Source organism: Myotis daubentonii, chromosome 13 (assembly GCF_963259705.1).
Source record: "Myotis daubentonii chromosome 13, mMyoDau2.1, whole genome shotgun sequence".
NCBI lineage: Eukaryota > Metazoa > Chordata > Mammalia > Chiroptera > Vespertilionidae > Myotis > Myotis daubentonii.
In genome coordinates, this window is record NC_081852.1 from 28,274,788 (window position 1) to 28,286,927 (window position 12,140).

General features: G+C 44.8%; 1 protein-coding gene across 3 annotated transcripts in view; it reads right to left on the bottom strand.

The window, feature by feature from the left end:
* Positions 1-2,544: 2,544 nt before the first annotated feature.
* ARID5B (AT-rich interaction domain 5B) overlaps positions 2,545-12,140 on the bottom strand; it is a 177,853-nt gene continuing 168,257 nt past the window's right edge. For all 3 annotated transcript variants that reach the window (XM_059662612.1, XM_059662611.1, XM_059662613.1), the window contains one exon: positions 2,545-8,585. In XM_059662612.1, coding sequence (XP_059518595.1) covers positions 6,432-8,585 — 2,154 coding nt within the window. In that variant the 3' untranslated portion in view covers positions 2,545-6,431. The remainder of the gene's footprint in view (positions 8,586-12,140) is intronic.

Sequence of the window (12,140 nt, forward strand, 5' to 3'; positions counted from 1 at the left end):
TTAAATCTATAGTCACCCCTAATCAATTAATGAAGTTTTGGCAAGAAGACACCATGTTGCCTGCCTTATTGTTTATGTTAAGTCTATGTGCAGGTATTGACCTATCTGTAACTGAGTCTATCTGTATACACATATTGGCCAATTGGACCGTCTGGATCTTTGCTGTTCAATATAGTAACTATTAGCCATCTGTAACTATTTAAATTTAAATGAATAAAAATTGAATAGAATTAAAATTAGTTCCTTCATCGCACTAGACACATTTCAAGGGCTCAACAGCCACATTTTCTAGTAGCTACAGTGTTGGAAAACTCTGAATGATAGAACATTTCCACCATCGTAGGAAGTTCCACTGGACAGCTCTGTTCTGGAGGAAGTTTCAACACTAAGTGAAGTAGTAGTGTTCCTGTATGCTTGCCTCTGGGAGCAGATCACCTTGTCCTTGCTGGGCTGGTTGAATGCTCATGGTCATGGCTAGCATGATTAAAATAGTTTGTTCTTTTAAGAAGGTTAAACAAATGTGTTTGTTTGGTGTGTGTTTTTTAATCTCAGAAATTATCCTAGAGATTCCAAAATTCAGGAGTTCTGAATTAGCGAGGCCCAAATTAATGCAATTTTCTATACTCCCTAAGTCAATCTTGAAGAATACGCTTTCTTTCGAATTATTCCTGGCCAGAGGTCATCCACCACCCTTCCCCCTCCTGCCATTTACAACTTGTTGATGTCAATGATCACCCCTTTCCTGGCCACTATCAGCCCTGAAACATTTGTCAACTTTGGCCACTTTCCTATAATAAATCACTGGGCATTTTCCTTGCCTTTGCACTGTAAGTGACATCTTTAGCAAAAGCACCCTCTTTCCCAACAGTATTTGCCAGTTTGGCCTGGTAAAAATAGATAACTTATCATTGTGTTTCCTGTTGTGTATGATTCAAGTATCAGATCTATATTTGCTGAATGTGTCATAGATGGAAGAACATTCTTTTTGATGTACTCACAGCAATGCAATGATATGCTGAAATACACATGAATCAGAACGAGAGCAAGGAGACCATGGGGCCAGGGGCTCTTCCTGTGCTGGGTGTGTTTGGATTAACCAAGGGATGACAGCCAACAAGAAGAGGGTGGGACCCCTCACATGTTGCTGCAACTCCTGCTGGCCTGAGGGTGGGCAGGGTTCCTAAGGAACTCAGGCACGGTACGAAAAAGGGTCTTGTGTCATTTATCAAAATGTGTTCCCCTCCTCACCCCCGTTGTGTGACATGCTTGCTTGTGGCTGATTTTCTTCTGTCTCTTCAAAGTGCCTCCTGCCTAGATGGTGTGGGCTGTAAACCAACACACTCATCAAAGTCTGTCCACCTCTCCCTCTCCCCAGTCGCTGGGGCACATAAAGAAGAGAGCACACAGGGTGCTACTTTGTGAACATCTCATTTCAACTAATAATCAGCTGAGGAAAACCCAGGGGAAGCCTGGACGAAGAGGATTAAGGGGAAGGAATCCAGAAATCTTTTGTATATCATCACCAGAGGTCAGAATACGCTTTTTCCCTAGCTTTTCAATCCTTCCTGAGTATCCGTCTAATGACCCACTTAATCCATCACCAAGTCTGGTCCTCCCTCCTTCCAAGCACCTCTGAAATGTGTCTACGCTCCCATTCTACCGCCTCATTTGAAATGACCACCATCTTGGCGTTAGATTGCTCCCCCTCTGCCTTTACACATCAGCCAGCGAGCAACACCGAAAGAGACTAACAGGCCACCTCCCTGCTTAAACCTCTTTTTGCTTAGAATTAAGAAGACATACCTATTGGGGCATACCTGGTTGTCCCCTGCTATACTCTCTAACCTTTACCTCCACCTCACGCCCTGGACCTTGTAATTACGCTTTTGTCACACAGGCTTTTTCTTTGATGCCTATACTAAGCCACATGTGTTTCTGCCTCAGGGTCTTTGCACCTGTGGTACCTGTGCTTGGATGGTCTTCCCCCAATTCCCTCTTATCTGGCCAACTGATACTCATCCTTCATTTACCAATTTAGTCACCACTTCCTCTTCATGTATCACTTTAGTCACCACACTTCTCTCCCCCCAGAACTAGGTCAGGCTGAGGTTTTCTATTTATATGGGTGACTATTTGGTTAGCTCTAATTTCCCATAAGATTGATAAGCTCCAGAGACAATATTCATCTTTCACTCACCATTGTATTCCCAGCTACTATGCCTGGCAATGGAGATGTGAGTAAATCTCTGTTGCCTGAATAAATAGTGATTTTTGTTATCTGTCGGGAGAGGAGTATGGTATACAAAGGAAGTCACAGACCAAAGAGCCCTGGGTTCAAATCCTGGCTCTGCCAATTTGTTATCAGGTGATCTGGGGCAAGTTGATTCACCTCTCTACATCAGTAGGTTCTCAACAAACTACAGACCCCATCATCACCACTGTTATTATTGCTGTTATCCAATTTGGAGACAATGGGGTAGAAAGTACTCTGGGGAGGCCATCGGGCTCCTCAGGAAGAAGTGACAGATCACTCAGACCCAAAAGGAAACAGATAGTAACATTTTTTATTAAATATTACAGTGGATCAAAAAGTACAAAATATCTCTTGCCTGCTATGTGATTGGGAAACTATTGGCACGTAATACAGTATCAAAAGCAGTAATAAGTACAATTTGGAAAACATACAAAATTGAGTGTTTATAGTTGGCTCAGCATTCTTCTGGTAGTGTTTAAACTAATGCAAAGGTTACTCAATAACCTCTCCATTGGGAAACTATATAATATTACTGGGCCATGTTGCTATATACAAATAATCACCTTACAGAGCAGAGGTTACATAGCTGGGATCACCAAAAGTATACAATATTTACAACACAGGAAAATTTAAAAAAGTATAAACAGCCAATAGAGATTATGCTGCTATTCTTCAGACATATTTCAACCATGGGGAGACAAGCAGAATATCAAACACATCAACAGCCAACACTGGAATTTAAGTGCTCAAGATAATCATTGCAATGGTGTGGGTCTCACGAGGGCAAACTTGTTCCCATATCTCTTTAAAATTGGGAACAGAGTAAAACTGGACCAGATGGGACTTGGCTGACCACCACCAAATGTGACTTTGTGGGACACGAGTGAAGAGAAATAAATGGTTCTCTTTGAAGGCACACTACATAAAATATTTTTGTGGGATCACCTCGAAATTTCCATCAGACACACCAACACAGTGAAATACAGTACTTGAGAATTCATGCACCAGGTCAGAAAGTTGTAAAGTCAACATTGAGTTTTCACAAACCCTTCTGTATATGCCCTGATAAACAAGTGAACTTAAGAGCTTCTAGCTAGAAAATAAATAAGTCAGTCCTGTGGCAAATATTACAAGTTCCAATCACTTAGTAGGAGAATACTTAACTCTGAAACTCGGTTGGGTTATTTTTTCTTTTTTTATGTTGAGTTGCCAGAAGTTGCATGGAAAGGCTTTAAAAACAACAACATTATTTAGAATCTTCAAATCTCCAGTAAATCAGGGAGTTAGTGCATTTTGAATTGCAACATTTCTTGGAAGCCACACTCAGTAAATAGATTTATGACTCCACTGCCAATTAGATTCCACAGTTTCCTTTACAGAACTACCAATAACAATGGTTTGATTGCACAAAGAAAGGCTTGTGCAATTCCATTCAATAATAAGGCCCCTTGAACTCAAACAATGCAAACAAAGCCCCATTTAAGACTTTTTAAAATGTAGTTCTCAGCCAATGAAGAATTCAATGGTCTTTTTGAAAGATTTCCAAGATCTCTGTTCGGAGTTTTAAAACAAATAACACACTGCTTCTGTTGGGAATGTGTGCCCCCATTTCTCTGTATTTGTCCTGATGTTTTGCCGAGGGTATGAGCTTCCTCAGACAGAAACAGTGAGTCTCCTCTTGGAAGAGATGAGAAAAACAAAAGCTGGACTATGTTAACATTGTTTGAAAATGGTGTGATCAAATTCCAACATGATGAAACCAGGCTGAAATCATCCCAGTGGGGAAAACAAATGCCCCATATTCCAAATGGATAGGTGAGCTCCACCAGGGACAGACGGCTCCCCATTTTCTTTGAGAAACAAACTCAGAGAAACCACGTCTGATCTAGCCCAGGTCGGTTGCAGAAACACTGGAGTTTGCTCTGTCTTCCATGTCCTCTGATTCTGTGACCATCCAATCTAGTGCAACTTTCTTAGATCGGTCCTGGCTAGCGCTTTGCCAGCTGGAATTGAGATTCTTCCCCCCCACTCTATCTTGTGCAATAGCAGGATAATCTGCACTCACACATTTATAATCTAAATTCTACTAGTCTATCTATGGTTCTATTAAATATATATATATATTATTCCACAGGAAGGTAAATAATTAATTGAAGCAAATGGAACTCTTAACACTAGATCTCTACATTCTTTTGTTTCCACCTTTGGATAGTAAGTATGTTACACTGAATATTTGGCTTCGTATCATGGAGACATTTCAATACAAATGCACGGCATGCATGGCTTCGGTTAAGAGCCGCAGTTTCATTGTTTACCAGTTTTGATTATTTTGCAGTCGAGTTACCTAGAGGTTGAAAATTGTCATCAATTTTCATAGAATTAAATATCTCAGAGGTAAAAGACTTGGTTAACTATGGTTCTAATGTCTACTAGTAGTGTTGGGGGAGGGGAGGGTTGGCTGGGGAGTTCATCAAAGCATTCCTATCAGCAGGGATGGGACTTGAGAAGAAAATCAGGCTCTGTGTCGATCGACCTTTAACACACTTAGGAAATGCATCCACCTTGATGTTACATCTTGGCAGCAAGTGGAATAAAGTGGCAAGAATGACAAGATACATTCTCCACATCTTTTGACTGCTTGAACAGCTTGACCGCTTCTTTCCAACCCTGAAATAAATGGTAGAGCGGGCTATACTGCCAGGTGGTTACAAACATGACACCAACCACCGCAAGTGAGTGCTTGCTTATACATAAAACTCACGCCTAAGAAACCCGAAGAGGATGACTTTCTTTTGACATGGGTAATCCAGTATGCCAATTATCCCCACAGATGTGGCCTGGAAGGGTCTTCTTGGGAACATCAAGAAACCAATATGATGAAGGCAACGCGATTACCTATTACTCCAAAGACCACGGCCCAGGGAAGGTACCTGGGGCATAGGCCTCCAGCTGCTCATTTTCTTTGGAGAGTCAAGTTCCGTCCTCTTCCCAACCCCCTTTCCCGAACTGTTTAAAGGGACCAGGGCCAACACCAATGTAAATCATTTTGGCTCCTGTTCTAATTTCTGAAATTCCTAAAATATCTGCGCAGCCCACAAGTATGTCCTCTAGACTCTGCTGTTATTCAGCAGCTTGCTGCCAGTGAGGTTTTTGTTTTTATGATTCCTCTGGTATGTAGGACAGTTTCACAGCCTAGATAAGGTAAGTACAAGGCTCGATATGTTCACATAACCCCATACTTCAAAGCAAAGCATTTGGTCGGGTAAGCAGTGTATAAGCTCTTTCAACTATGCCATTAATGAGGAACAAAGTCCGTAAGTTGCGGATCTGCAAAGGAACGTTCTTTGCACTATGGTGTGCTCATCTGTTTCTTTCTCATTTGTTCCACTAGAATCAGTTGCTTCAATTTGTAAACAATTAACTTTACCACCCAAAGCTGCTCAAAATGATAAGATGTGGGGGGTGGGGGGGATTAAAAACACACATCAAAAACTAGGATAGTCAGTCAGTCTTAAACAAAACAAAACAAAAACAAAAACAAAAGACCTGCAAACAAAAGCGATACTGTTTAATTAAAAAAAAAAAAAAAAAAGACAAGAAGGAACTGGGAGAAAATGGAACTACCTGTATATAAATTAGGTGAGCAAACAGTGATACGGGTAGTTTTAAGAAGCAAATATATACAGTCAATTTAACAGTGTTTACTTCTCTGGATTGTTCAATAGTGTCAAAAGGAAAGATCTATTGAAGTTTCACTATACATTGCATTGATTGAACCTTGGAGTTTTATGAAAACAGGGGCCAGTCTTCCTTGCCCCTTTCTTTGAAATGCCTGCCCCTATTTGGCCAGGTTGTTTCCTGGCCATGGGAACTCAGACGGGGCCCTCTAAGTTCTTCCTGGGTGCGCATAACCCCCTCCACGCGAACCCCGTGCGAAGTGAACCATCTGGGGTGCGAGGGCATCTGTGTTGCAAGGGACTCAAGACTGACCAGCCAAGGCTGGTGTCGTCCCAGAAAAATCAGATCTGTTCACCTCCCCGCTCGGCCGCTTCGGCTGGAACTGTTCTTACCCCCGATTAGAAGAAATACGGACTTCTAATTCTACAAGCCATCACCCCAGGGAGAAGGAGTAAAGATGTTTTAGCCACGCCGTGTGGGATGCTGGGCAGAGCCGGGCTTACAGTTTTGTACTGGGGTGTACGGACGACAGCTGAGAAGATGGAAAGGCAGCTTGAGGGTTTATAGCAGCTAAAGGGTAAATGCTGTTGTGCAAAAGGTCCCCGTACGAACTTCCTACAGGTGTGGCCGCAGCCAAGTGTCTGTACAGCTGCTGAGAATTGGTCGGCGACGTGAAAATTCCTCTTTGCATCACAAGCGAGTGGAAAGCCAGGGGCTGCATGAGCGGGGAAAGCACAGTCTGGTTTTTCAAGTACTGCAGAGAGTGAGAATACCCTGCTGGGAGCCGGGAGTTGAGGCCCGAGTTACACAGGCTCCCAGAATACAAACTTGGGAAGATAGGGGAGGAGAGGGGCAGCTTGTGGCCTTCCGACGCGCCCCCGGAACGCCCACCGTGCGCTGCCTTGCTGCCCTCGCTCTCCTGCTCACAGGCCTTCTCCTTCCCAGAGACCTCCTTGGATGGGTCCAGCGGAGACACCGCCCGGGCCTTTTTCCCAGCGATCACCAGGTCCAAGTCCTCCAGGCTGCGCTTTATGGGGCGCGCGGCACCAATGTTCTGGGGGCTCATTTTCCGGTGCAGGATGGGGTGGACCATGCCTTCCATCTTCCTGAAATTCTCCAGTCTCACATGGTGGGGTTTTGCCGATCTTGAGAGCGCCTCGGGGTATTTTTTAGGAGCCGACATGGTCATGGGGGACACCCGGCAGGCCTTGGGGTGACAGTCTCGACTGTGGCTGTTCATGACCTGGAACTGGGAGACGCCTTTGCTCTCCTGGGGCCCCGGGGCCGCGTGGGCCAGGCCCAGGACCTTGCCGGTGGGTTTGTGCGGGTTCTTGGGAAGGCTCAGGTCTGTCGGCTGGTCATCCGTGGTGGCTTCGGCCGCAGCTGACTTTTTGTCTTGCAGGTGCAGCGACGAGAGATAGTTTCCATGGAGCTTTTCTTGGTGTTTGTGGGAAGAAAAGGAACTGTTCTCCGATTCCCTGTACATGTCCCTGCACGGGTACTTGGATGACTGTTCGTTGTGAAGGTGATGCTCGGTGTGTCTGTAGAGGCTGTGGAGATGCGGAGAGGAGTAGAAGTCGGCCAGGAAGCTGGGCATGTGGGAGTGGGGGAGCGCCCTCTTCTCCAATAGTTTCTCCTTGCCCTCCTGGATTTCTTGCTTCAGGACATAGGAGTCGGCAAGGGGGCTGAGGTGATGCTTGGAGAAGCTGCAGCGGTGGGGATCCGATCGACTCAGCTTGTCATGTTTAAAGATGTCACTGATGCTCTTTCTGTCCTCGGAGGGCTTGCTCCTGAAGCTCTGCACGTGCTGAATCACCGAGGGCCGGCTGACCGCCGTGTGGTCGGTGCTTTGGCCGTGGTGGGCCTGGGCCAGACCCGAGCACAGGTCGTCCCTGGCGATCAGTTTCTTTTTGCTGATCAAAGGGGGTGGGGAGCCGTAGGGGTAGCTGCTGGAGAGGCTGGCCCCACTCACTTGGGACAAGAGCTTTTTCTTGGCCAGCGGGGACATGATGCCAGGGTTGCCCCTGGAGTAGAGCAGGGGGGTGTAATTGAGTCCGTGGTTCTCGTTCATGGGCCCAGTCAGGTCTTTGTCCTTGAACATGTCGAACGACTGGACCACTAGGACCTTCGGGGTCTGCTTCAGCGCATTGTGGATGTCGTCGCTGCCCAGCTGGTCCACCTTCACGGTGCAGTTGGCGATGTAGTCTGCCATGGCGGGCACTTGGTCATCGTCCATCTCGCTCTGGTTGGCCAGCGGTGGTTGCGTGGCGGGGAAGCCAGGGAAGGCTGTGTCTTGGGGTTCGTTGTCAGGGCTCTCTGTAAAACAGCAGGGCTTGGGTTCTGGTTTTGAGTCGACCAGAGCGCTGGGAGAGGTGAGAGGCTGTTTGCCAGCCCCTGGGTCCCTGTCGGGGGCTGAAGAGGCACTCGGGAGCGGAGGAGAGGGCCCCTTCTCTCCCGCCTCCTCTGCCATCTTCTCGCTGTTGGCACTTTGATCTGCTTTGTTCTCCTTTTCTGGGTCTGCTGTAGACACCAGGGGCCTGGCGGCAAAATCCTGGTACCCTTCCGTTTTCTTCTTCGCGTCTGCTGCCGGGAGAGGCTCCGGGATGCTCTTCTGGTTTAAAGGCTCTTGCTCCTTCTCTTGCTCTGAAGAAACCTGATAAAATATTGCAAGACAGTCAGAAGGAAGCCAAGTGCATTGACACATTTTGCTATGAAATAGAACATTACACGCAGCAGTTTTTCTTGGAAACGGGCTTGTCAATCAGTTCGCATAGTTTCTATAAAGCTTTATCACTCCCTGATCATAGCTCTAAACAAAGAAATCTAAATTACAGAAACATTAGGGGAAATATGCATATTCACTTTAGTCCCTTATGAGACACTTATCAAAGTGTTATGTACTGATGGTATACAATCATATCACTCCTTGAGTCTAATATATAGTTTAATTCTGAGGTTGTCTTCTTGTCAAATCAGTCAATTATCCAAATGGGTTTTAAATTACATGTTGTGCTTTATGACACTTTGGAGAAAGATTTTTTTTTTTAAAGCATCTCTCTTTCAAAAATCTAACCACCCCCATGTCAACAAACAATCAACAAACTCACCGATACTCCCTGCCGTTCTTTGACAGAGTGTATCTTGTCCTAATGTGTCCCATGGAGGCATAAAATCAGTGATGCTTAAGTGTTTGTAATTTCTACTCAGTGCCATGTGACATGCAGATAAGCTGAAGTATTGAAAGATGATGGAGATGCAACAGCGGCCTGACTACCTGAGGGACAGGAGGGCTCTAAGTCCTTCTAGGCTGCAGCAAGCTACATTTCCATGAAAGCTGAAAATGAAGTTGTCAAATTCAGGCAGTGAGCGCCAGCACAAACACAGCTTCTCTGTTCATTGAAATAAATTGTGGTCCATGAGATGGATGCTCTTTATGTGTCCCTATTCATAGAAGTTGTGGGCACAATTCGACCCATTCATTGCTTTATGTAGCTGTGCAAACTTTGACCTTTGAAGGTCATTTTAACTTTCCATCTGTGACCCAGCTGACGGACAAGGTCTTTTAAAACTTCTGTCATTCTGTCCTGATATGTCTTAGTGGAGAATAGTCCCAAAACAGTTGTATTGAACTGGTCTTCGCCTCCCCATCCCCCACCCCCCAACTCGTCCATCTCATCTCCACGAACATTGTTCTTCTTTGTTAAGAAAAGAAGTTTTGACCACTGTAGCATTTTCGGGTAAGATTGGGGATGCTGGTGTAGGGATGCATAGGGCTAAAAATTTTAAGGAAATACATCCATTTAATCAATATTTTTCCTTAAATCCACTTAAAGATATCCCTGTTGTTTTTTTTGGTTTGTGTTATACCTAAGAACCTTTTTGTGCCACCTTTCATTTTTAGGTACTAGTAGTTGCCTTTTCAGTACAACTATCATTACTTGTTCTACATCAACAACATCACTGGTCTCCTGAGCTTTTGCATTACAAGAAATGCAGAAAAAATGAGTACAGCCAGGGAAAAAGGCATTGCACTTGAATGTCAGTTTCTGATGGGACTGGAATTTGAAGAGGGGCTATCAGGGATACTCAGTTCCAATGAACTTTCTATGACCTAGGCCTTCAGTTACATGGAGTTCCATGCTTTTGATTGTAAAACAGGTTTAGGAGGTCTTTGAAAGCTAGACAGAAAACGGTGAAGGATGGAATTTTCTGATCTGCCCTTAGTATGTTCAGTGGTATCTTCCCACCAGGTAACTTGCAATCCAATCCAAGGATATCGGGTTGGATGAGAAGGGCTTTATTTATTTATTTTTTTAATCCTCACCCAAGGATGTTTTTCCATTGATTTTTTCAGAGAGAGTGGAAGAGAGGGAAAGACAGAGAGAAACATGGATGTGAGAGAAACACATCAATTGGTTGCCTCCTGCACGCACCCCAACCAGGGCCTGTGCTGGGGAGGAGCCTGCCACTGAAGTACATGCCCTTGACCGGAATTGAACCCAGGACCCGTTGGTCCACAGGCTGATGCTCTACCCACTGAGCCAAACCCGCTAGGGCAAGGAGGGCTTTATAAGCCCTCCTATCTCTACTGAGTTCACTACTTCATATTGAAAACATCAAAAATGAAAAACAATTAAAACAATGACAACAATAGGATCCTGACCCACAGCTCCAGACACATCATTAGTGGGAAGAAATATACCTGGACAATCACATGGGTCTATGTTGGAGGTGGGGAACAATTCTTACTTATAAGGTCAACCTTGAAGAGGGTATGAGATTCCAGGTAGTTTAACAAGTTTTTTTAAAAATTGATTTTAGAAAGAAAGGGAGAAAGAGAGAAACATCAATGTGAGAGAGAAACATCGATCAGCTGCCTCCTGCTTGTGCCCTGACCAGGAATTGAACTGGCAGCCTCTTGGTGCATGGGATGACGCTCAACCAACTGAGCCACACCGGCCAGGGCAGATTCCAGGTAGTTTAGATAACCTGATCATAATAATCTTTGATACTCAAGACACTAACAGCTCCCTGAAGGGAACTGCTGGGATCTATAGGACAAAGGCTTTAAGGGTTTCTACAGTCTGCAGGACATCTGGCTCCACACCTGACAGTGGTCATCCCCTCAGCTGATGGGCTCAGGGCATGGGCTGAAGATTCCTCCCACAATTTACAAACCAACCATTTTAAACTTCGTCCCCAAAGTGGAGCCGTTCAAAGGTCAGCTGGCCTCTTGGTCCTCAGTTTGCCCCCTGGTGCTTTGGCAATGCTGTACATATGGTATCTAATAGAACTCACTGCTCCAAAACCCATAATAAATCACCAGGCCAACAGGGTAAAGGAAGAATGGAATGCAAGCCTTCACTTGGAATTTCCTTGCTTTTGGCTATTTATGTTGCAAGTTTGCAGATATTTAGAAATCTCTGCAACACCTCTTTCCCCCCCTCCCCCCAACCTTTTTAATTTCTAGAGCTTGAAATAATTGTGAAACAAAAAACAAATTTCATCTTCGTATTAATATTATCTTCTTACACAGGATTCAGTGGGGTAAGTTGAATTCTAGGTAAGAGATTGTGGTGTTGTGTTGTGTGTGTTTTAAACCAGTGTTTAATTAGGGAGTCTCTTATGTGTTCATTATAAACTTGATTTTTTAGGGGGTGTTTAATATCAGCAACAAAATTCCCTCTGGGGTTGAATCTTAGAACATGCTGTCTCCAAATGTGGCTGCTAAGTTTTTTTTGTTGTTTGTTTTTTATGGGCAGCAGGGTTTTTATTATTCATGTTGAAACAGAGCCCAGATCAGCCTCCATGACTGGCTGTGTGCTGACATTAATGGCTTCTACCAAGGAACTGTGGGGGGCTGCGGGTAGCTGAGGCTTGTTTTAAAAGGTTCAGAAACTACCTGTTAACATGAGAGATAATAATGGTTTCAGAGGAACCATTTCAAAATTTCCCCATAAATAATATGTGCTTAAGATGTTTCTAAACTGGTCTCAACCCAAGGCTGCTGCATACAGGTCCATTACAGGAGACAAAGGCGTCCCTAAAGTTTCCATGTCCTTCCCGCAGACACACAGCACATCAATTTCAACGGCCCTCCCTACCAGGCCCCACGGAGCACTCTTAAAGTCACACCATTTCCTCAGATAGACTGGCTATCTTTCACGCTGGAGTCCCCTGGCTTCACAGAGCTGGAGCTCTGGCTCCT